Source organism: Chelon labrosus (assembly GCF_963514085.1).
Source record: "Chelon labrosus genome assembly, chromosome: 4".
Lineage (NCBI taxonomy): Eukaryota > Metazoa > Chordata > Actinopteri > Mugiliformes > Mugilidae > Chelon > Chelon labrosus.
This window is the reverse complement of record NC_140340.1, coordinates 16994276-17020915: the sequence shown is the minus strand read 5'-3', so window position 1 is coordinate 17020915 and position 26640 is coordinate 16994276. Positions and strand designations below refer to the sequence as shown.

The following is a 26640-nucleotide window of genomic DNA, read 5'->3' as shown; positions in this document are numbered from 1 at the left end:
ACACACACGCGAGGGGGAGGAGGAGCAAAACGAGCCTGCTCTGCTCTGTGACAGCAGCGGCATCTAGACAAACAGAGTCAGGTCGCGTCTTTAATGAAATGAGAGAAACTGAAACTTAAGTATCGATCTCATTACATTGGTATCGATCAATCTCGATACCAACGTTGGTATCGATATTATCGATATTTGGATCGATCCGCCCACCTCTACTAGATATACAAACAACATGGCGGCAACGAGAACTCCTCACTTTTGGAGCGACGAAGAGACAGAATTTTCCCTTAAAGTAATGAAAGAACTAAACATAACGACGTGTTTAGATGGCAGAAAACACCGACATACTGATGTATTCAAATCTGTTGCGGAAAAGCTACGTGACGCTGGTTTTCCACCTCGCTCTGTTGAACAAGTTAGGTCGCGTTGGAAAACATTGAAAAAGACGTAAAACACGCATGCGCAGATAGGATGCAGCGATCGGAAAACGGGATACTGTTATTTATCATGTATACAGGGATATGAATAACCGGGTTTCTCTGTGTTCCATGTAAACACCATATCCCGAATATGCTCAAAGCCGGGATAAGCCTCAAAACCGGGATACTAAAGACCATGTAAACGTACTGAGTGAGATTGAAGACGCCAAAGGGACCATGGCCTTGGCATGTTCCTCAGAGAGAAAATAGGGCAGATAACTGACCCCAACAGTAGTCTAACATTACAGTTTTTCACAGTCGCTTTGGTGCTTTTCTCAGATCAGAATTAAAGTTCTCACAACTATTAGTTCAACCTCCACAGCACTGAGTCATTTGTGCACATCATCGTAGCAGTTTCTCATTCCTTTGAACAAATTGCAAATGCTTTTGGACATGTATCAGTTACTTTCATACAATTCTCTGCTGTTTTATAACATTATCATTTGCTTATGTCATGTCAGTCAAAATGAAACATACTTATGAATGCTGAATAGTCATTCCCTATAAAACTAATAGTCCTCATTTCATTGCTTGAGTCAATACATACAAAATTGTTGAACTCGTTGTCAAAATCTGTCAAGCTAATTTCATACATTCCTTTATCATTTTTTTTCCTGAAAATGTCTCCTAAATTGAACAATTGCTCTCAGGTGAACTTCAGTTTTCACTCATGAGGAGGTGTGTGAAGCATTAGTTGTAACCAATGACAAGCCACTTGTCCACAGTCACTCAGAGCTGAATCCCATGAACCCTCACTTGGCAAGCATATATGAACCAAGCAGGACATAGTGTGTACCATTTCTACAATTCTGTGACACAAAAATGGAACGTCAGCATCGTGGAGGAGGGGTGAGAATCCGTGGAGGAAGGGGAAGGGGACAAAACAGGGGCAGAGGAAGAAGAGGTGAAGTACATAGGCAAATTCCTGATGAAATTAGGGCTACACTTGTGGACCATGTTGTGAATCACGGCCTCACTATGGCTGAGGCTGGTCGACGAGTGCAACCAAATGTAGGGAGAACCACTGTGAATTCCATCATTCAAACATTTCGTAGGGAGAACAGGTATGTATAGTATTGGACAGTAATCCAATACCTTGTTATATCTCATATTTACTGTACATTACTATAATTTTACTCTGCAACACATAGGACTGCAAGACAACCTCGCAGAGGTGGAAGGGGGCCTGTTTTTACTCCACAACAAGAGGAAGCCATTTGTGCAATGGTGATTGCAAACAGTGCAATAAGATTGAGAGAGATTCAAAGCGCTGTTACAGTTTTTCTCAGTTGCTTTGGTGCTTTTCTCAGATCAGAATGAAAGTTCTCACAACTATTAGTTCAACCTCCACAACATTGAGTCATTTGTGCACATCATCGTAGCAGTTTCTCATTCCTTTGAACAAACTGCAAATGCTTTTGGACATGTATCAGTTACTTTCATACAATTCTCTGCTGTTTTATAACATCATTTGCTTATGTCATGTCAGTCAAAATGAAACATACTTATGAATGCTGAATAGTCATTCCCTATAAAACTAATAGTCCTCATTTCATTGCTTGAGTCATTACATACAAAATTGTTGAACTAGTTGTCAAAATCTGTCAAGCTAATTTCATACATTCCTTTATCATTTTTTTCCTGAAAATGTCTCCTAAATTGAACAATTGCTCTCAGGTGAACTTCAGCTTTCACTCATGAGGAGGTGTGTGAAGCATTAGTTGTAACCAATGACAAGCCACTTGTCCACAGTCACTCAGAGCTGAATCCCATGAACCCTCACTTGGCAAGCATATATGAACCAAGCAGGACATAGTGTGTACCATTTCTACAATTCTGTGACACAAAAATGGAACGTCAGTGTCGTGGAGGAGGGGTGAGAATCCGCGGAGGAAGGGGAAGGGGACAAAACAGGGGCAGAGGAAGAAGAGGTGAAGTACATAGGCAAATTCCTGATGAAATTAGGGCTACACTTGTGGACCATGTTGTGAATCACGGCCTCACTATGGCTGAGGCTGGTCGACGAGTGCAACCAAATGTAGGGAGAACCACTGTGAATTCCATCATTCAAACATTTCGTAGGGAGAACAGGTATGTATAGTATTGGACAGTAATCCAATACCTTGTTATATCTCATATTTACTGTACATTACTATAATTTTATAATAGGTGGAAGGAGGCCTGTTTCCGCAGAGGTGGAAGGAGGCCTGTTTTTACTCCACAACAAGAGGAAGCCATTTGTGCAATGGTGATTGCAAACAATGCAATAAGATTGAGAGAGATTCAAAGCGCTGTTATAGATGATGACAATATCTTTGGCAATACTGAATCTGTTTCAATCGCAACAATTGACCGAGGGCTCAGGAGGAATGAAATGCGCATGAAACACCTTTACAATGTGCCATTTGAAAGGAACAGTGAAAGAGTGAAGGAGACCCGTCACCAGTATGTACAGGTAAAGCTTGAGTGTGCGTTCTATGCATACTCTAATGTTCAGCACTGTAAACTGTTTTACTTTGTGTAGTTCCATGCAGTACACTTAACAGTTCTGTATATTCACAGTAGGCTACATACTGTACACTAAAATGCATTATGTTACACAGGGAAAGTTCTTACAATTGGGTTTTTTTTCTCTCTCCCTCTCTTCTGGGATAAAGCGTATACTGGAGCTAGAGGCCAGGGAACCACTGCACTCATTCATTTACATCGATGAGGCAGGTTTCAATCTGGCCAAAGGCAGAAGGCGTGGAAGAAACAGAATTGGACAGAGAGCAACGATTGATGTTCCAGGCCAATGAGGGGGAAATGTCACAATGTGTGCAGCCATCTCGGAAAATGGTGTCCTCACCCATATCTCCCTTCTCAGTCCTTACAACACACAACATCTTCTTACTTTTCTAGACACTCTTTACAGAACCATAGTCCCTGAGAATGAGAAGGGTCTAACTGGAGACCATCTGAGCAAGTATGTTGTCGTGTGGGATAATGTGAGCTTTCACCACTCACATCTGGTCAGAGAGTGGTTTGCAGCACATGGCAGGATGGTGGTTGAATATCTCCCCCCTACTCCCCATTCCTTAATCCAATAGAAGAGTTTTTTCCTGCCTGGAGGTGGAAGGTTTATGACCGGCGTCCACATGCCCAAATGGCCCTGCCAGCAGCCATGGATGCTGCATGTGATGACATCACAGTGGAGTCCTGCAGAGGGTGGATTCGCCACTTAAGGAGACACTTTCCTCGTTGCCTTGCAAGGGAAGACATCCGCTGTGATGTAGATGAAAATATGTGGCCAGACAGACAGGAACATGTGGATGTCCAGGAATAATTTATGTTCAGTTTACAGTAATATGTACTGAACTTTTACTAAGTGACTGTGTATTTTTTTTGCACAATGCTGTAGAATTGCAAAGAGCATATGCAGTAAATATGTCACAATGAAAACATGACAAAGCCATTTGACTGTCTTGTTCATAAACAATGGTGTCAGGACTTATTATTTTGATGACACAGACAGTTTCATTAACATGAATACTACTTTTGAGGAATCAGCTATTCATTTTGAGCAAGTGACGCACTTTTGCAGGTTATCCACTGGGTTTTGCAGTTTGTACTAATTGTTCTGAGAAATGCACTAACTGTTGTGCAAATGTTAATAGTGATGTGAGAAATGCACCAAAGCGACTGAGAAAAACTGTAACAGAGAAAAATAAATGTTGCACAAATGTGGTCAATATACACAATTATGTTTTTCTTGATGCAATGTTTTAATGGGTGGCACAGTGGCGAGGTGGTTAGCACTGATGCCTCACAGTGAGAAGGTCACCGGTTCGTAATCCATGGGCCAGCTGGCCTTTCTGTGTGGAGTTTGCATGTTCTCCCTGTGTCTGCGTGGGTTCTCTCCGGGTACTCTGGCTCCCTCCCACCGTCCAAAGACATGCTCATTAGGTTAACTGGTGATTCTAAATTGGCTGTAGGTTTGCATGTGAGTGTGAATGGTTGTCTGTCTCTCTGTGTTGGACTGGCGACCTGTCCAGGGTGTACCCCTGTCTCTCCCCCGATGACAGCTGGAATAGGCTCCAGCAGACCCCCGCGACCCTTAACAGGACTAAGCGGGTATAGAAGGAATGAATGCAGTGTTTTAAATATATACAGTTGAAACCAGATGTTTACATACACTGTGTCAAAAGACACATAAACATTTTTGCCTCACTGTCTGAAGTTAAATCAGACTAAACATCTCCTGTTTTAGGTCAGTTAGGATTACTAAAATTATTTCTATTTGCTAAATGCCACAATAATGAGAGAGAGAATTTCTTATTACTTTCTAGTTTTTACTAAGTCATTTTTTATTACTTTCTTCAAAGTCAGAAGTTTACATACACAAAGATTACTATGTCTTTAAACAATGAAGGGAAGCCCTGATGATGATGTCATGGCTTGGGAAGCTTCTGATAGGTTAACAGACAACATTTGAGTTCATTGGAGGCACACCTGTGGATGTATTTTAAGGCTACACCTCAAACACACTGTTTCCTTGTTTGACATCATGGGAAAATCAAAAGAAATCAGCCAAGATATCAGGAAGAGAATTTTGGTGCTCCACAAGACTGGTTCATCCTTGGGTACAATTTCCAGATGCTTGAGGTGCCACGTTCATCTGTTCAAACAATTATACGCAAGTATAGACACCATGGGAATGTCCAGCCATCATACCGCTCAGGAAGGAGACAGGTTCTATGTCCCAGAGATGAACGTGTTTTGGTCCGAAACGTGCAAATCAACCTCAGAACAAAAGCTAAAGACCTTGTCAAGATGATGGCTGAAGCTGGTAAGAGAGTGTCATTATCCACAGTGAAACAAGTCTTGTACCGACATGGGCTGAAAGGCCACTCAGCGAGGAAGAAGCCATTACTCCAAAAGCAACATAAAAAAGCCAGATTACAGTTTGCAAATACACACAGGGACAAAGACCTTAATTTCTGGAGACATGTCCTGTGGTCTGATGAAACTAAAGTGGAACTGTTTGGCCTTAATGACCATCGTTACATTTGGAGGAAAAAGGGGGAAGCTTGTAAACCTGAGAACACCATCCCAACTATGAAGTATGGGGGTGGTAGCATCATGTTGTGGGGCTGTTTTGCCACAGGAGGAACTGGTGGACTTCATAAAATAGATGGCATCATGAGGAAAGAACATTATGTGGAAACATTGAAGCAACATCTCAAGACATCAGCCAGGAAGTTAAAGCTTGGGCGCAAATGGGTCTTCCAAATGGACAATGACCCTAAGCATACTGCCAAAGTAGTTACAAAGTGGCTTAAGGACAACAAAATCAATGTTTTGGGTATCCTTCCACAATCAATGTTTTCTCAATCCCATAGAAAATTTGTGGGCAGATCTGAAAAGGCGTGTGGGAGTGAGGTGGCCTACAACCCTGACTCAGTTACACAAGTTCTGTCAGGAGCAATGGACCAGAATTCCAGCAGACTATTGCGAGAAGCTTGTGGAAGGACACCCAAAGCGTTTGACCCAAGTCATACAGTTTAAAGGCAATGCTACCAAATACTAAGGAAATGTGTGAAAACTTCTCACTTTGAAGAAAGTAATAAAAAATTCTCTAAGAAATTCTCTCTCTCATTAATAATAATGTTGTCTGTTAATAATTTTGGTAATCCTAACTGACCTAAAACAGGAGAGGTTTAATCTTCAGACAATTAGGAAAAAATATTTTCGTGTCTTTTAACACAGTGTATGTAAACATCTGGTTTTAACTGTATTATTGATTCAGACCTGGACACAAATTATTAAAATTTTTTACCATGACACAAAGCACAACTTTGGAAATAATGACTGGCAGTGTTGTGTGCAGACACTCATTTCCTATTATATTGTTTTGGGACACTAACCTTCACTGAAGGTGTGGTTCTGTCAGGTAAAATACACAAAGTAAAAAAAAATAAAAATAAAAAAGTCCAGTCCAAACGTTGAAACACTTGATGAGTGCAAGGAAACACGCACATTTGGTAATGTCTAGGGAACAAAACCACATGGTTAGATTTAGACAACCTTTTGTCTAGTCAAAAGTCACTTGCTGTTTCTTAAGATTTTTGCTTATGTAGCAAATGCACCAAATGCTACATTGATGACAGAAAGTTGGTCTGGGGTCGCTCTTTAGGGAGTTGATTAATTAAGATAAGATAAAATAACTTACATTTATGAGGCATTAAAGAACTAGCTTTAAACACAGACCATGTGCAGTGCTGGATGATTTTTTTTGGAAACTAACCAGACTAACCTAACATTAACTTTTTGAAAAGCTTTTATAACGAGTGTCTCTTTAGAGTGCAAACAAAGGTTAAAGTGTTCACTCTAGATCTTGCAATGCCTGTGTATGTTAGGCCACTTTCACTGCACTGGGGCTGTGTGAAGGCATAACCAAGCTATTTTCATCAAGGATGTGGTTTTCTGGTAGCATGTTCAAACGAAGCCAACTACCAGTGGCTCGATTTTTTTTTTATATACTTGTAGTTCTGTCACATTCGATAAGATCCGTTAACAGAGCTAAAAGGGACTTCCTCAAAAGATTAACAAGAGCACACAGCACATTCAGTCCTGCACTCAGATACGCAGCACCATCAGCCTTCAATCATCAGCTGCATAGGAAGCATAATGGATCTGGGAGAAATGATCTACACGTTGACAGAAGTGCTGATCGCTGTTAGCTGCTGTCTGGGTAACCTGCTGGTTATTTTGGCACTGTGGACCAGTAAGAGCATTCAGAAACCCACCTTCTGCCTTATTGTGTCTCTGGCTGTAGCTGACTTTATGGTCGGCTGTGTGGCCATACCGTTGGCTGTGGTGGTGGACGGACGAGCGGAGACTTCATTCAACACCTGTCTCTTCATCAGCTGTGTGATCATCCTCTTGACCCTGGTTTCAGTTCTGACTCTGCTGGCTATTGCAGTGGACCGTTTCCTCCGGGTGTATATCCCTCTCAAGTAAGATTGTTCACTCATATTAACACTTACTGTAAAAGAGCACTGAAGCTGCCACGCTAAATGTACCTCATTACTAAAAGGCATCATTGCTCAGCTGTGATCACAAAGACAGTGCAAGATGACTATAGTCCTCTTTTAACACTTTAAAAAAAATTGTAGTCATATTATTATTTGGAGTTCTTTTTGTGACTGTGGTCAGAACATACTGATGCATGTATCTGATGAAATAATGCATGTATCATTGCTGCATTTTTTTTGTAGGTACAAAAGGACTGTAACACAGAGACACTCTTGTCTTGTGGCAGCAGCGTGTTGGCTTGTTGCAACACCACTGAGTTTTGCTCCCATGCTTGGACGGTACAACCACACAAACCTGTCTCAATCCAATTCTACAATTGTCTGCCAGTTTGCCTCTGTGATCCCCATGTCTTACCTGGTTTACTTCAGTTTTTTCCTCTGCAACCTGACACCTCTGTTAGTGATGACTGTACTGTACAGCTATGTATTCGGTAGCATCCGTGGAAACCTTCGAGAAAAACCAGGCAACGGTGCCCAAAACCAGTCTCTGACCTACCTGAAGAAAGAGAGACAGCTGGCAGGATCTCTGTGTCTGGTCTTGGTTCTGTTTGCCCTGTCCTGGCTCCCGCTCCACATAATGAACTGCATTGTTTACTTTGGCAGTCAGATTGATGTACCAGAAACAGCTTTCTATATTGGCATTGTGCTTTCTCATGCTAACTCCGCCGTCAACCCAGTTGTGTATGCGTTCAAAATACAAAAGATCAGGGCTGCCTATGTGAAGATTTGGAGACGGTGTACTCCCTGGGCAGCAGAAAGATCTCAAACCAGTCAAACAACCGACAGCTGTCCCAGCAGTAACATTATCACTGTGGCACACAGTGAGTGAGCTGTTTGCTTGCTTCCTGTTTGTAATGATCAGACCTTTAAATCATGTTTATGATGCACACGGTTGACAACAAAGATTGATACATTTTCTTTGCATTTGAGCCAGCTGTTTTATTTTAGAGAATCAATTTAAGCTTTTTTTCAAGCATATCTGCACTGCTGAGCCCATTGTTTTCCACTTTAAAAATCTCTGTATTGCTTTTTCCAAAATATGACTCTGTATGTACATATCTGTAAGTAGCCTGTTTACTTCTGTCATTCTGCATGCTCTGAATCATTTTATGTCTGTATTTGACTAGTTTGTGAGTAAAATGGCATGACTATTAAAGGTGAAGTTTCAAGCAAAGCAGGAAGTGAGAGTTTCTGTTTTCTAAATTTGACAGCTACAGCGACTGGCTACCCACAAATATAGGTATTTAGACACTGCCGTCATTCATTTACAGCCAAAGAGGCACACAATTGTTCAACTGTACACACACTATAAGTAAGGATTTTATATTTGTTTTGTCAAACATGGTGTTGTTCTGGTTGAGAAACATTTTAGAAGATTATGTTTTGATAGCAAATAGAACAACATGAATCTCTGCTGAGAAAAACTGCAGCTACAGTAAAACTGTACTTTAAACTTTTATTTGTTTTTCAGTTACGACGCCTAAAAATATTTACTAATGCTCAAACATGTGAAACAAAATAAATATTTGTAATTCAAGCTTAAAATAGTGACCAAAACAGACTCAAAACCAATGCACAATCCAGTTAGTGGATATTGGTAATGGTCCTGTAAATGCTAAATCTGGTTACCATCAGCATGTTAGTATTTAATGGTTCGAAGCGCCATCGTGTTTGCGAGCATCACAGACCCACCAGCACAGCTGTAGACTTGTTTTGGGATAAACTCAAACACTACTGTAGACACAATGTAAATGGAGATTAGGAAAAAACAAAAGATGTAGACAACAAAAAAATATCAGTAACATGAGCGGGATTCCCTTATGTTCATGATAATATATATAAAAGCCCCTTCAGAAATATGATAAAGTCGCATTCACTGGAAAATTGTGTACCATAATAAAATAAAATCGTGGTACTCCAGAGTACAAAGTGAAAGTTAAATTTCATTTTGTTTAAAAACTCTTTAAACTCGGGCGGCACAGTGGCGAGGTGGTTAGCACTGATGCCTCACAGCAAGAAGGTCACCGGTTCGAATCCATAGGCCGGCTGGCCTTTCTGTGTGGAGTTTGCATGTTCTCCCTGTGTCTGCGTGGGTTCTCTCCGGGTACTCCGGCTACTCCCACCATCCAAAGACATGCTCATTAGGTTAATTGGTGATGCTAAATTGGCCGTAGGCGTGCGTGTGAGTGTGAATGGTTGTCTGTCTCTGTGTTAGCCCTGCGATGGACTGGCGACCTGTCCAGGGTGTACCCCTGCCCCTCGCTTGATGACAGCTGGGATCCAGCAGACCCCCGTGACCCTTAACAGGACAAAACGGGTATAGAAGATGAATGAATGAACTCTTAAAACTCTTTAAACTTATTTTTAATGGTAATATGTAACTGGCTGTTTCTAATTGAGGGAAAAAGTTTAATATAATTATTCAGTTCTTTAACCTGATACATATAAAAATCTCACCAAAATCAGTGTTGAAGACCTGTGGTTTGGACCAGCCAAAACACCGTGCCTGCATCTCAAACTCTTTCAGCTCAGCATCAGTGATGGCCTTTCTCCTACCTGGTGAAGATGTGACACATTTCAGATAAAGGCCTTGTGATCGTATCATTTTAGCTAACGTTGCAGTCTCACACTATATATATAGCATTACATACTGATATATACTGTATATTACTTCAGCATTTTGACACAGAACATCTTGAATATCACAACATTCACTGTCCTTACTGAGGATCATAAGCTCGTCGGTGATGCTGTTAACCACCTTTTCAACGACGCAGTCAGGACAACTAGTGTGCAGCAGCACGTCTGCTTTACCTATTGGGACATCTATTGGAAACACAAGAAGAGGGCATGATAATTAAATTATATATAATTTATATGGTTAAAATGCAGAACTAAATGATTATAATCCCACACCTGTGATCACAATATGATTTTATTTTATTTTTTTTTTAAATTCAACATTTTGGAATGTCCTATGAATTGTTTAAAAGCCTTTTTCTGACCCATGGATCAATAAAGTGATGAGATTCCCATGATTCTGATTCCAAACACCAGTTTCCACAAACTGCTAGCAAATTATTTTGTAAACCGTGACTATAACACAGAATGAGAAGAAGCGAATGTGTGAACAAAAAGGTTTAAACAGTGATTAGAAGAGGCTGAGATGAAACTCAAACACCACTGCATGCAGCTTATAAAACATAATTCTTACTGTTCGTGTCGACACTAAATATGCTGTGGTTCTCGTAGAAACCTAATTCGGAGTTGTTGAAGCAATATCCATACCTGAAAATAACTGATTAAATATTCAACGCACGCAGTGCAGAAATAGTAGCAATTCACTGAAGCTTTTTACTTTGCTAACAGTTTATTTAAAAAATATATATATAAAATAAACATATGAAGTAAAAAGGTTTCTTACACTTTCAACTGAATGTTGCCATTGTAGACATTTGGTGTTTCCGTAGCTGTAATGTCCAGCACCCCGCTTGGCCAAAGCATTAACCCATAGTGAAGCCAAACAGACTTTTGTGGATAAAGCAATGTAGTGCCATCTCCCAGTCAACTGAAATAAAAAGAGAATATAGTTTAATTACTATAATATTCTTTTTTCCTTTTACTGAGAAAAAGCATTGTGGCACACAAAAGGTCCGCATGTCCAATGAACTTTTTTCCTGATAATGCAATGTTAGTTATAAATATGGAAAGAAACTTACATCAGGACCTTTGTCTACAGGCTTCACCATCTTCTCACAGGTCAGAGGTGCAGGCCTGCACACTGAAACGAGACTCAGCACGACAACAGCAACGCACAGCTTCTTCATTGTTGCTCAGTGATTAAGTTATTCTCTTATGCCTCTTTGTCTCACTAAGCTTCTGACTTACATTGACATCATTGATATTATTCCACTAAGCGTTGATATTTGCTTGTCAAACATACTGCTTTGCCAAAAGACTATCCAAACCGGAGTAAAGAGACGTCCAGAAGTCAGTGAAGGTTTCATGTTTGTCAACTAGAACTGTATCTTGAGAAATCACTCAGAAAACTGGCTCATAGAAAAACTTTTTTAACAAAATCACTGACTGGATTATGCTTGCAGGTCACTTTTACTTTTGATGGTCAAATGCTACATTTATAATCTGCGCTGGAGTTGCTGGGGGGTCTTTGGACCGTAATGAATGTGTTGCATCAACATTAAAATGTTGTTTTTAAGTTGAAGTGTATGTTATTTTTTTATCTCTTTAGTATATGACACGCTGGATTTAAAGTATTAAAGGGTTGCAGAGGGTTAGAGCCTTCTGGACAGAAGGTGGGGTATATCCTGACAGTCTGCCAGTCTATCACAGAGAGACAAACAACGGCTCATATAGTATGAGCACCTACGAACCTAAAAAACACTGATATGGGAGGAAGCCCGAGTAAGCCCCCACGCAGGCACAGGGTAGAAAAGAAAGGACCAAGCAGGCCAGCAGGTTTGAACCCAGAACCTTGCTAACCTCCAGCCTGGGTAAATTTTATATTTTTTTAAACGTAATTCTTCAGCACCGTCAGCAGTGCAAGCAAATATCCATACTTACTGTGATGGCGGTATAAACCTGACAGATGTCTGTATCTGGGCAAAAGAAAACCAGACCATCCACATGGCTGGACGAAGGTAAACAAGGAGCCCTTTTATTTAATCAGTTGGCTTTGAGATGAGGTCTGCTTTGCCACAGAGAAACTGGGGTAACATGGGTGGTCGTGAGCTTATAGCAAACATTTCCTCTTGTGACAGTCATACTTAAAACTCAAAACTTTCCAAAATGTCTGCAACTGTTGTTCCCAAATTAATTACAGACAAACACAGAACTAAAAGACTGTACTTGTGTTGAAACCAGTGGCAGTTCTGACAAATCTCCCAGGGAGGGCAACAGTTGCTATGATGTCTAAGGGGACCCATTCAACAGGTAAATTAACACACATTGTATTGAACAGTCTGCATTTATTGTTCAACTCACGTAACAATACTACCAGTAACCACTAGATGGCTGCCATTCATCAGTTCAGCACCTTTGAATGTAAAGTCTCAGTCATCTGATTCAGTTCATTGCATTTCATATTAGGTTCAGGCAATCCAGAAAATAGAGCAGTGGCACTGCGGCTGATGATGAGAATATTAATTGCACTTAATATACAGGTATGGAATTAGAACGCTGCCATAAATCGTGCGCGCGCAATGAGACTCGCGCGAGCGCAAATCAAACATCCGCGCGCGCAATGAGACTCGCGCGAGCGCAAATCAAACATCCGCGCGCGCAATGAGACTCGCGCGAGCGCAAATCAAACATCCGCGCGCGCATTTTTGCCCCCCGAGCGCTTTTCCAAGCACTCGCGAGCTATTTTGTAGCTCGCGCGCGCGCAGAGTCCGCTCGCAAAACTTTCCCCTGCTCGCTCGCGAAACTCTCCTCTCCTCGCGCGGAAAACTGTCCCCTGCTCGCGCGCGAGTTATTTCTTTTAGTGGGCGTTTTTGTCAGTGAGGGGGACGGGCCTGGGGGCATGCCAATCACCATTGTATCCCCGAATATAATTGGTTGAGCGTATTGGCCAGTTGAACAGCAGGGTACGGCAACACTACTAGGACAAACGGGACAAACCACACAGCCCCGAATGCCTGAATGACATGTATTGTGATTTGGTGTCTTGACTTGAAAGTTTGCAAAATGTCACACAGAGCAATGAACTTCAGTATGTTTGACTGAGTGCTGTCTTTCCTTCCCTCCATCGTCGACATTAATCTGATAAAATGCTGATCATTTTTTGTAACTTGGATTCTGTTGCACAACGACATTTTTTATTTTGGTAAAACTGTTTTGTTCATATTCTCGATTTAGACTTCTTCTTTCTCCCTGAAAATTATAAACGTAATGTTAAAAAATCCTAAAAATAAATAAAAAAGATAGAAGGCCTGTAGTTTATATAGGCGTCAGCAACTCTCGATATGAGAGCAGCATATAGACGTATGGTCCAGATGCAGATGTGTGTCAAAATATAGTAGGCTATTTCTTATTAAAATCTTATTAAGGCAAAGATGCCCATGGACACTCTTTTTAAGAGACACAACCCTGCAAACATTTCGACGTCTAATAAACGTTGAAACAACGTCTAAACGTACACGTCGCCAGGAGGTCTAAAAGTAATGCTGAAAGGCAAATTGAAACGACGTCGCGTTGCAACCTCGACGTCTTTTTAACGGTCATAAACAACGTCCCGTTGTAACACAGATGTCTTCTAAGCGCGCATTATTCACCTTCTAAAAACGATCCAGTAAATATTCTGATATATATTTACAGCTGTATGTGTCGAGTTTTAGATGTTGTTTCTGCAGTGAAGTTAAAAAGAGGTTGACAAATGCAGGTAGAGAAGATGTTGACGTTGCGATCTGACGTCTTTTCAACCTGCATTTCAGCATTACTTTTAAAGCCCCTGGCTGCGTCTAGGTCTCGACGTCGTTTTAACGTTTGTTCAACGTCGAAATGTTATCTGTTCAAACTGACTGATTAACTGTAACAATTAGTGTTTACATATAGATAATACATTTAATGAATAATAAATGATATTAAAAATATTTTTTGCTATAAATAAACACATTTATATAAATACAATGTATTAACAGAACCTACCTTTGGGGGGAAATTATAAGTTTGACAACACAAAAGTGCAATTTCTTTAAAGTTTTATTACACAAACAATCAGAACACTTGAAAAACTAAAAACTAATGAGACCAACATGATTCTTACACATACAGCTCTGGAAAAAGTTAAGACACCACTTCAAAATGATCAGTTCCTCTGGTTTTACTATTCATAGCTATGTGTTTGAGTAAAATGAACAGTTTTGTTTCATTCTATAACCTACTGACAAAATTTCTCCCAAATTGGAAATAAAAATATTATCATTTAGAACATGTATTTGCAGAAAATGGCAACAGGTCAAAATGACAAAACAATTCTGGTGTTTTCAGACGTTGTATAATGCAAAGAAAACAGGTTCATATTCATTTTAGAACACAACACTACTTTTCAAACTTAGGAGGAGTTTAGAAATCAACATTAGTGGAATAATCCCAATTTAATCGCAGCAGTGGTCTCTTTATTTTTAGCTGTATGTGCAATAAACATAAAAACACCAACACAGGTGAAAAACACTTTGTAGGCGATCATGATCTCCTCTGGCCCCCTCTCCCTCCTATCAATGGCTCCTTCATCTGGAGTGGAGATCCTCACTCTGTCATGTGAAGCTGGAAAAACATTTGAAGTATATTACTTAACAATTCTTAAACACATCTTGGAAAATTATACACCGTTTTACCATCTAATTCACCTACGTACATACTACATACATCACATGAATGTTAAGTCATGAAACAGACATAAATTGCTTTTTGGTTATATTTACATAGGCCAAAAAGTCCCAGATAATGATAAAATAAAAACATTACATGATTTTAAATAGAAGAAGCATTGTTGATTAACAAAGCAGACAATTAGGCATTGCATTGGGAGTCAAATTTTTATGTTCACAATCCACTGAATATTAACATTTTAACAGCTCATCAATAGATTAGGCTACTATTGTTTTTTTTGTTTGTTTGTTTTTTAATGAAGATAAATTAACATTTTCAAATTATCTTGGGGAAAAAAATGCATTTTCTGGACACCTCCATGTCAGCTCGTCTGTATAAGTGCTTCACTGATTTATGTCTGGATTTCTAAACTCCAACAGTCCAAAAATATCAGAATATTAGACAGAAAGCACACTGCAGAGCCCTGTTTATGTTAGCCGAGTGAGCAGCTAGCTTGAAATCCACTCGACAGTTAAACACATAACGCACGGTCGGTCAATGACACTTTTTAAAACACAGAAAGTTGCAATATGAACCTACAGTCTATGATAATGAACACATATAAACCGTCTCTAATGTTTTATGTCAACGAACTTACCGAAAAAACTGTTCGGTACGTGCCGTACTTGCTTCTCTGCAGTCGTTCCGCTGCCAGGTTTGGAGTAGAAGGTCCCGCCCTTTCCGCCTCTGATTGGCTAGAAGGGCTCACCCGATTGGTTGTATAATTTAATTTTTTCTTCTAGTTGGTTTGTGGTCGAGGTGCAACCTAGACCTACATTTATTTTTTTCATCAAGTTGGTTTGTGGTCGAAGCGCGACCTAGACCTATTTTAAACTTGTTTCACGCTAGAGGTCGCCCCTTAGACCTGCCGTCAAGGTTGATGAAATGTTTGCAGGGTACTGTCTTTGACGTTACCTGAATGGCGGTTCGGCAACCAGCTTTTTGGTGCATTACCGCCACCTTCTGTTCTGGAGTGTGAATAAGTGTGGTTTGTCCCGTTTGTCCTAGTAGTGTTGCCGTACCCTGCTGTTCAACTGGCCAATACGCTCAACCAATTATATTCGGGGATACAATGGTGATTGGCATGCCCCCAGGCCCGTCCCCCTCACTGACAAAAACGCCCAGTAAAAGAAATAACTCGCGCGCGAGCAGGGGACAGTTTTCCGCGCGAGGAGAGGAGAGTTTCGCGAGCGAGCAGGGGAAAGTTTTGCGAGCGGACTCTGCGCGCGCGCGAGCTACAAAATAGCTCGCGAGTGCTTGGAAAAGCGCTCGGGGGGCAAAAATGCGCGCGCGGATGTTTGATTTGCGCTCGCGCGAGTCTCATTGCGCGCGCGGATGTTTGATTTGCGCTCGCGCGAGTCTCATTGCGCGCGCGGATGTTTGATTTGCGCTCGCGCGAGTCTCATTGCGCGCGCACGATTTATGGCAGCGTTCTAATTCCATATACAGGAAGTGAAATCACTATTTAAATCAGAATCAGAATCAGAACTAGGCTTTAAAGGCCAAGTATGTACACATACAAGGAATTTGACACTGGCAACTTTGCTCTCTTTTACAGAAACAACTTAAATAAGTGAAAGAAAAATAAAATAAAATAACATAAAATAAATCTCAATCTGTACACATAAAATATAGGATAAGAGCAGATATATACACCAAACCAGGGTTTTGTACAGTGAGTATATACAGTAGTGCAGAGTTATTGTTTATTGATCATGTGAATGGACTTACACTCTGTGACTGCTCAGAGTTCATCAGAGCGACAGCCCGGGGGAAGAAACTGTCCTTGTGGCGGGTAGTTTTGGCGTACAGTGCTCTGTAACGCCGGCCAGAGGGGAGGAGTCTAAACAGGTTGTGACCAGGATGTGAGGGGTCTGTGGAGATTTTCCTGGCCTGCTTCCTGACCCTGGACCGGTACAGGTCCTGGATGGAGGGAAGGTCGGTACCAATGATCCTCTCTGCAGACCTGACTGTTCTCTGCAGTCTGTCCCTTTCATGCCTGGTGGCGGATCCAAACCAAACTGTGATAGACGTGGTCAGGACAGACTGGATTATTGCAGTGTAAAAGATGATCAGCAGCTCCTGAGGCAGGTTGAACTTCCTGAGCTGACGTACAGCCTCTGCTGGGCCTTCTTCCTTACAGAGTCTATGTGGGAGGTCCACTTCAGGTCCCGTGAAATTGTGGACCCTAGGAACCTGAATGACTCTACTGTAGGGACTGTCCTGTTGAGGATTGTGAGAGGAGGGGTTGATGGGGGTCTCTTCCTGAAGTCCACTGTCATCGCCACAGTTTTGAGCAGGTTTAGCTCCAGGTGGTTCTGACTGCACCAGAGGACCAGCTGTTCCACTTCCCTTCTTATGCAGACTCGTCGCCGTCCCGGATGAGTCCTATGACGGTGGTGTCGTCTGCAAACTTCAGGAGTTTCACAGAAGGGCCCCTTGAGGTGCAGTCAGTAGTGTAGAGGGAGAAGAGCAGTGGGGAGAGAACGCATCCCTGGGGGGCGCCAGTGCTGAGGGACCGGGTGCTGGATGTGAAGTTACCCAGCTTCACCTGCTGCCTTCTGTCAGTCAGGAAACGGGTAATCCACTGGCAGGTGGAGGGGGGCACAGTGAGCTGGGACAGTTTTTGGTGGAGGAGCTCTGGGACGATGGTGTTGAACGCAGAGCTGAAGTCCACAAATAGGACCCGTGCGTAGGTCCCTGCAGAGTCTAGGTGGTACAGGATGTAGCGAAGAGCCATGTTGACTGCATCATCTACTGACCTGTTGCTCTATAGGCAAACTGCAGGGGGTCTAGCAGGGGATCCGTGATGTCCTTCAGATGGGCCAGCACCAGTCGTTCAAAGGATTTCATGACCACAGATGTCAGGGCGACTGGTCTGTAGTCGTTTCATCCTGTGACAGGGGACTTCTTGGGAACCGGGATGACAGTGGAGCGTTTGAGGCAGGAGGGGACCTCGCACAGCTCCAGGGAGTTGCTGAAGATCTGAGTGAAGATGGGAGCCAGCTGGTCAGCACAGACTTTCAGGCAGGACAGAGACACTCCATTGGGTCCTGGGGCCTTCCTAATCCTCTGTCTCTGAAAGAAAGAGTTGACGCACATCCTGTTCACAGATCCTCAGCGCAGGCAGGGTGTTGGGTGCGGGGGTGGTTTGGGGTGCGGCTAGGCCTTTTGTGATGGAGATGGTGGGGGAAGTGAAAGGTGTGAAAGTCCTTTCAAACCTGGAGTAGAAGACACTGAGGTCCTCAGCCAGGCGGGGGCTCCCCACAGGGTGGGGGGATGGTCTCCTGCAGTTGGTGATGGTCTGCAGGCCTTTCCAAACTGCAGAAGAGTCGTTGGCAGAAAAGCGGTCCGTCAGCTTTTCAGTGTAGTTCCTCTTTGCTGCCTTGATCTCCTTTGTCAGCTTGTTCCTGGCCTGCTTGTACAGGTCCCGATCCCCACTCCTGAAGGCCTCCTCCTTGTCCTGGCGTAGTCGTCTCAGTTCTGCAGTGAACCATGGTTTGTTGTTGTTGAATGTGCAGAAAGTTTTGGTCTAAACTGTATCTATCTTGTTGATGGTAATGAGAAAGATTGAGATGGACCAAGCATGCGAATAAAAAGGCAAAAGTTTAAAACAAGGAGTGGAAGAAGCAGAGACAAACAGAGATGCAAATCAAACACCAGTCCTAGCAGAATATTAAACAAAATTCTTACTGTTGATGTCGACATCAAATATGCTGTGGTCCTTAAAGAAACGGAACTGGAAGTCGCTAAAACAACATCCATACCTGCAAAGGATTTATTAAAGATTTAACACTTGAAATATGAACAAATACTAGGAATTAATTGAGATGTTTTACTTTTTCATGCTGAACATTTATTTAATACATTTCTTACTCTAGCACGGTACACATTCACTGTGGCGGTAGTGGTAATGTCCACTGCCACATCTCCTGTTTTAGGTCAGTTAGGATTACTAAAATTATTTCTATTTGCTAAATGCCACAATAATGAGAGAGAGAATTTCTTAGAGAATTTTTTATTACTTTCTTCAAAGTCAGAAGTTTACATACACAAAGATTACTTTGTGTAAGAAATCAGCCAAGATATCAGGAAGAGAATTGTGGTGCTCCACAAGACTGGTTCATCCTTGGGTACAATTTCCAGATGCTTGAGGTGCCACGTTCATCTGTTCAAACAATTATACGCAAGTATAGACACCATGGGAATGTCCAACCATCATACCGCTCAGGAAGGAGACAGGTTCTATGTCCCAGAGATGAACGTGTTTTGGTCCGAAACGTGCGAATCAACCCCAGAACAAAAGCTAAAGACCTTGTCAAGATGATGGCTGAAGCTGGTAAGAGAGTGTCATTCTCCACAGTGAAACAAGTCCTGTACCGACATGGGCTGAAAGGCCACTCAGGAAGAAGCCATTACTCCAAAAGCAACATAAAAAAGCCAGATTACAGTTTGCAAATACACACAGCGACAAAGACTTTAATTTTTGGAGACATGTCCTGTGATCTGATGAAACTAAAGTGGAACTGTTTGGCCATAATGGCCATCGTTACATTTGGAGGAAAAAGGGGGAAGCTTGTAAACCTGAGAACACCATCCCAACTGTGAAGTATGGGGGTGGTAGCATCATGTTGTGGGCCTGTTTTGCCACAGGAGGAACTGGTGGACTTCATAAAATAGATGGCATCATGAGGAAAGAACATTATGTGGAAATATTGAAGCAACATCTCAAGACATCAGCCAGGAAGTTAAAGCTTGGGCGCAAATGGGTCTTCCAAATGGACAATGACCCTAAGCATACTGCCAAAGTAGTTACAAAGTGGCTTAAGGACAACAAAATCAATTCAATGATTTTGAAGAAAGTAATAAAAAATTCTCTAAGAAATTCTCTCTCTCATTAATAATAATGTTGTCTGTTAATAATTTTAGTAATTCCTACTGACCTAAAACAGGAGAGGTTTAATCTAATTTAACTTCAGACAATGAGGAAACAATATTTACGTGTCTTTTAACACAGTGTATGTAAACATCTGGTTTCAACTGTATGTATTGATTCAGACACAAATTATTTAAATTTTTACCATGACATAAAGCACAAATTTGGAAATAATGACTGGCAGTGTTGTCCTTTTGTGTAGACACTCATTTCCCATTATATTGTTTTGGGACACTGACCTTCACTGAAGGTGTGGTTCTGTCAGGTAAAATACACAAAGTAAAAAAAAAAAAATTAAATGAGTCCAGTCCAAACCTGGAAGACAGCGACAGCCAAGACAGTGTTTCTGTGTCTCAAACTCTTTCATCGCAACAACAGTGAGGGTCGTTCTCCTACTTGTTAAAGAGGTGACACATCTAAGACAAAAGCCTTGGGATGGAATATCTCTTGTGTTGACACTCATTTCCCATTATTTTTTTTGGGACACTGACTTTCAGTGAAGGTGTGGTTCTGTCAGGTAAAATACACAAAAAAAAAAAAAAAAAAGTCCAGTCCAAATCTGGAAACACTTGATGAGTGCAAGGAAACAACACATTTGGTAATGTCCAGGGAACAAAACCACGTTTAGATTCAGTGTTGGGTATAGTTACTTTGGAAAGTAGTTAATTAGGTTACAACATTACCATCAATTAAAAATCTGTTACGTTACAGCGTTATGAATAAAAGTAACGCGTTAGAGTTACCAAAAATGAAAAGCCGTTTGCAGCGCCTCGCGTATGCTGCAACTCAGCGCCTCTTTTAAATGCACCGAGAAGTCCTGACAATGAATAATGTCATTCATCCAACCAAATTAACTCTGCAGGATAACAATAGGGTGATAGAGTGGTGCATACAAGATGGTTTTTTTAAATTGGAAGTGGAATTTTTTGCGGTCGACAGAATAAGCTTTTTCACCAACGCAGAGTGTGCATTTTACCGTTATGTTGTTCTTGTCCTTTTCGCTGGCGAATTGAAAATAATGTGCGTACTTCCACGATTCAAAAGCTGTCCTCTCTGCCATCTTGCCGGCGGTTCGAAAACACTCACACACTAGAGTGCGGATCGGGCCGCATTTTTCTGTCCGAGCCCGGCCCGCGTCCGACAGACCAGTAACCGAACCCGACCCGAGCCCGACAGGCATTAAGATATTTATGTCCGAGCCCGACCCCAGCCCGACACAGTTAAAATCAAATTTTTTTTCTCATAGGCTACTAATGACACATGCACTTTTTTGTGTGGAAAGCCCGCTTTTATTAAGCAACTGTAGGAAGGCGTTCGGAAATGAGATGAGCGCATCAGCGCACACGGGGCAAAAAGCGCCATTATAACACAGGCGCACACATGTAGCTTAATACGCACGTCTTTCGTTGTCCTGGCTAGTTTGACACATTTCCGCACACAGGAAGACGGATTTGGGGTAATATTTTACATAAATTTTAATCACAAAAACGAACCTTTGCATCAAGTGAAACAGGCCCATTGGCTACCTACATAATAAGCAGTTTTAAATTTCAAATGGTCAATGCCTTATCGCGCTGATGTGACCGAGCCCGACCCGAACCCGAGCATCCTTTCTAAATATCTGTCCGAACCCGGCCCGGCCCGTCGGGCTCGGGTCGGGAATCCATCCTCTATCACACACGCACATACACACAGGTAACGTAGGGCAGCAGGGCACAGACGCATCATCACAGCGCCGCGCCTCCGCTGACACATCTGCAGATGGCACAGTAGGCTACTGTCTGACAAAAAGGAGGCTGTAGTCGGAATTTTTCTTATTTTTATTTTTCTTATTTTTTTCTTATCTAATTTTTCCTTATCCGGAGTAATTCTTAAAGCAACGGATTACTTTTTTAAAAAAATAACGAAGTTGCTGATTACTTAATGCACGAAACTAACGTGTTATGTAAGTTACACGAAAAAAGTAATTAGAGTACTCTAACGCGTTACTTTGTAACAAGTTACCTACAACACTGGTTAGATTTAGACAACCCGGCAGTGGTCATAATGTTTTGCCTGGTCAATGTATATTGCTGTTTCTTAAGATTTTTGCTTATGTACCAAATGCTACATTGATGACAGAAACTTGGTCTGGGGTCGCTCTTTAGGGAGTCGATTAATTAAGATAAAATAAGATAAGATAAGATAACTTACATTTATGAGGCATTAAATAACTAGCTTAAAACACAGACCATGTGCAGTGCTGGATGAGTTTTTTTGGAAACTAACATAACCAGACTAACCTAAAATTAACTTTTTGAAAAGCTTTTATAACGAGTGTCTCTTTAGAGTGCAAACAAAGGTTAAAGTGTTCACTCTAGATCTTGCAATGCCTGTGCATGTTAGGCCACTTTCAGTGCACTGGGGCTGTTTGAAGACACAACCAAGCTATTTTCATTAAGGATGTGGTTTTCTGGTAGCATGTTCGAACGAAGCCAGTGGTTTGATTTTTTATTTTTTTTATATACTTGTAGATCTGTCACATTCTATAAGATCCGTTAAAAGAGCTAAAAGGGACTTCCTCAAAAGATTCACAACACCACACAGCACATTCGGTCCTGCACTCAGATACGCAGCACCATCAGCCTTCAGTCATCAGCTGCATAGGAAGCATAATGGATCTGGGAGAAATGATCTACACGTTGACAGAAGTGCTGATCGCTATTAGCTGCTGTCTGGGTAACCTGCTGGTTATTTTGGCACTGTGGACCAGTAAGAGCATTCAGAAACCCACCTTCTGCCTTATTGTGTCTCTGGCTGTAGCTGACTTTATGGTCGGCTGTGTGGCCATACCGTTGGCTGTGGTGGTGGATGGACGAGTGGAGACTTCATTCAACACCTGTCTCTTCATCAGCTGTGTGATCATCCTCTTGACCCTGGTTTCAGTTCTGACTCTGCTGGCTATTGCAGTGGACCGTTTCCTCCGGGTGTATATCCCTCTCAAGTAAGATTGTTCACTCATATTAACACTGACTGTAAAAGAGCACTGAAGCTGCCACGCTAAATGTACCTCATTACTAAAAGGCATCATTGCTCAGCTGTGATCACAAAGACAGTGCAAGATGACTATAGTCCTCTTTTAACACTTTAAAAAAAATTGTAGTCATATTATTATTTGGAATTCTTTTTGTGACTCTGGTCAGAACATACTAATGCATGTATCTGATGAAATAATGCATGTATCATTGCTGTATTTTTTTTTTGTAGGTACAAAAGGACTGTAACACAGAGACACTCTTGTCTTGTGGTAGCAGCATGTTGGCTTGTTGCAACACCACTGAGTTTTGCTCCCATGCTTGGATGGTACAACCACACAAACCTGTCTCAGTCCAATTCTACAATTGTCTGCCGGTTTGTCTCTGTGATCCCCATGTCTTACCTGGTTTACTTCAGTTTTTTCCTCTGCAACCTGACACCTGTGTTAGTGATGACTGTACTGTACAGCTATGTATTCGGTAGCATTCGTGGAAACCTTCGAGAAAAACCAGGCAACGGTGCCCAAAACCAGTCTCTGACCTACCTGAAGAAAGAGAGACAGCTGGCAGGATCTCTGTGTCTGGTCTTGGTTCTGTTTGCCCTGTCCTGGCTCCCGCTCCACATAATGAACTGCATTGTTTACTTTGGCAGTCAGATTGATGTACCAGAAACAGCTTTCCATGTTGGCATTGTGCTTTCTCATGCTAACTCTGCCGTCAACCCAGTTGTGTATGCGTTCAAAATACAAAAGATCAGGGCTGCCTATGTGAAGATTTGGAGACGGTGTACTCCCTGGGCAGCAGAAAATCTAAGATCTCAAACCAGTCAGACAACCGACAGCTGTCCCAGCAGTAACATTATCACTGTGGCACACAATGAGTGAGCTGTTTGCTTGCTTCCTGTTTGTAATGATCAGACCTTTAAATCATGTTTGTGATGCACACGGTTGACAGCAAAGATTGATTTTCTTTGCATTTGAGCCAGCTGTTTTATTTTAGAGAATCAATTTAAGTTCATTTTTTCAAGCATATCTGCACTGCTGAGCCCATTGTTTTCCACTTTTAAAATCTTTGTATTGCTTTTTCCAAAATTTGACTCTGTATATATGTACATATCTGTAAGTAGCCTGTTTACTTCGGTCATTCTGCGTGCTCTGAATCATTTTATGTCTGTATTTGACTAGTTTGTGAGTAAAATGGCATGACTATTAAAGGTGAAGGTGACTACCCACAAATATAGGTATTTAGACACTGCAGTCATTCATTTACAGCCAAAGAGGCACACAATTGTTCAACTGTACACACACTCTATAAGTAAGGATTTTATATATGTTTTGTCAAACATGTTGTTCTGGTTGAGAAACATATTAGAAGATTATGTTTTGATAGCAAATAGAACAACATGAATCTTAGTTGAGAATAACTGCAGCTACAGTAAAACTGTACTTTAAACTTTTAGTTGTTTTTCAGTTACGACGCCTAAAAATATTTACTAATACTCAAACGTGAAACAAAAGAAGTATTTGTAATTCAAGCTTAAAATAGTGACCAAAACAGACTCAAAACCAATGCACAATCCAGTAAGTGGATGTTGGTAATGGTCCTGTAAATGCTAAATCTGGTTACCATCAGCATGTTAGTATTTAATGGTTCGAGGCACCATCATGTTTGCGAGCATCACGGACCCACCAGCCCGGCTGTAGACTTGTTTTGGGATAAACTCAAACACTATTGTAGACACAATCAGGAAGCGAGTAACAGTCATTTATCTCTCAAAGGTAACAGGAAGATAGATAAGAAACACCTCTATGATACAAGAGATTATACTGTGGTGCAGTGTTTTCACTCTTTCAAACATCTTGAGAAGGACGCTCCATCGTAAGGTGGAAGCTTCATCTTCAGAGATGTTGTAATCAAGAGTCTTGCAGTTGTCATAGTCTGTAAATGGAGATTAGGAAAAAACAAAAGATGTAGACAACAAAAAATATCAGTAACATGAACGGGATTCCCTTATGTTCATGATAATATACATAAAAGCCCCTTTAGAAATATGATAAAGTCGCATTCACTGGAAAATTGTGTACCATAATAAAATAAAATCGTGGTACTCCAGAGTACAAAGTGAAAGTAAAATTTCATTTTGTTTAAAAACTCTTAAAAACTTATTTTTAATGGTAATAAGTAACTGGCTGTTTCTAATTGAGGGAAAAAGTTTAATATAATTATTCAGTTCTTTAACCTGATACATATAAAAATCTCACCAAAATCAGTGTTGAAGACCTGTGGTTTGGACCAGCCAAAACATCGTGCCTGCATCTCAAACTCTTTCAGCTCAGCATCAGTGATGGCCTTTCTCCTACCTGGTGAAGATGTGACACATTTCTGATAAAGGCCTTGTGATCGTATCATTTTAGCTAACGTTGCAGTCTCACACTATATATATATATATATATATATATATATATATATATATATATATATATAGCCTTACATACTGATATATACTGTATATTACTTCAGCATTTTGACACAGAACATCTTGAATATCACAACATTCACTGTCCTTACTGAGGATCATAAGCTCGTCAGTGATGCTGTTAACCACCCTTACAACGACGCAGTCAGGACAACTAGTGTGCAGCAGCACGTCTGCTTTACCTATTGGGACATCTATTGGAAACACAAGAAGAGTGCATGATAATTAAATTATATATAATTTATATAGTTAAAATGCAGAACTAAATGATTATAATCCCACACCTGTGATTACAATATGATTTTTTTTTTTTTTTAAAATACAACATTTTGGAATGTCCTATGAATTGTTTAAAAGCCTTTTTCTGACCCATGGATCAATAAAGTGATGAGATTCCCATGATTCTGATTCCAAACACCAGTTTCCACAAACTGCTAGCAAATAATTTTGTAAACCGTGTCTATAACACAGAATGAGAAGAAGTGAATGTGTAAACAAAAAGGTTTAAATAGTGATTAGAAGAGGCTGAGATGAAACTCAAACACCACTGCATGCAGCTTATAAAACATAATTCTTACTGTTCGTGTCGACATTAAATATGCTGTGGTTCTCGTAGAAACCTAATTCAGAGTTGTTGAAGCAATATCCATACCTGAAAATAATTGATTAAATATTCAGCGCACACAGTGCAGAAATAGTAGCAATTCACTGAAGCTTTTTACTTTGTTAACAGTTTATTTAAAAAAAATATATACAATAAACATATGAAGTAAAAAGATTTCTTACACTTTCAACTGAATGTTGCCATTGTAGACATTTGGTGTTTCCGTAGATGAAATGTCCAGTACCCCGCTTGGCCAAATAAAAGCATTAACCAATACTGAAGCCAAACAGACTTTTGTGGATAAAGCAATGTAGTGCCATCTCCCAGTCAACTGAAATAAAAAGAGAATATAGTTTAATTACTGTAATATTCTTTTTTCCTTTTACTGAGAAAAAGCATTGTGGCACACAAAAGGTCAACATGTCCAATGAACTTTTCCTGACAATGCAATGTTAGTTATAAATATGGAAAGAAACTTACATCAGGACCTTTGTCTACAGGCTTCACCAGCTTCTCACAGGTCAGTGGTGCAGGCCTGCACACTGAAACGAAACTCAGCACGACAACAGCAACGCACAGCTTCTTCATTGTTGCTCAGTGATTAAGTTATTCTCTTATGCCTCTTTGTCTCACTAAGCTCTGATTTATATTGCTATCACTGACCAATTATTTTTC

At 40.9% G+C, this 26640-nt stretch overlaps 2 protein-coding genes across 2 annotated transcripts; both read left to right on the top strand.

Annotated features, from left to right (window-relative positions):
- The first annotated feature begins 7078 nt into the window (after positions 1 to 7078).
- LOC311486480 (adenosine receptor A1-like) lies at positions 7079 to 9191 on the top strand. Its single transcript, XM_084542348.1, has 2 exons — positions 7079 to 7471; positions 7733 to 9191. Exons 1-2 carry the CDS (start codon positions 7143 to 7145, stop codon positions 8376 to 8378), a joined length of 975 nt encoding a protein of 324 aa, XP_084398474.1. The 5' UTR covers positions 7079 to 7142; the 3' UTR covers positions 8379 to 9191.
- Positions 9192 to 22525: 13334 nt separating this feature from the next.
- On the top strand, positions 22526 to 23769 carry LOC311486913 (adenosine receptor A1-like; the record flags this gene model as incomplete). Its single annotated transcript, XM_084542934.1, has 2 exons — positions 22526 to 22854; positions 23118 to 23769. The coding sequence occupies 2 exons, from the start codon at positions 22526 to 22528 to the stop codon at positions 23767 to 23769; spliced, it is 981 nt and encodes a 326-aa protein (XP_084399060.1).
- Between the last annotated feature and the right edge of the window lie 2871 nt (positions 23770 to 26640).

Coding starts and splice junctions, on each gene's coding strand:
- LOC311486480 (XM_084542348.1), top strand. CDS start 7,143: ATGGATCTGGGAGAAATGATCTACACGTTGACAGAAGTGCTGATCGCT. Junction 7,472..7,732: donor CGGGTGTATATCCCTCTCAA/GTAAGATTGTTC, acceptor TTTTTTTTGTAG/GTACAAAAGGACTGTAACAC.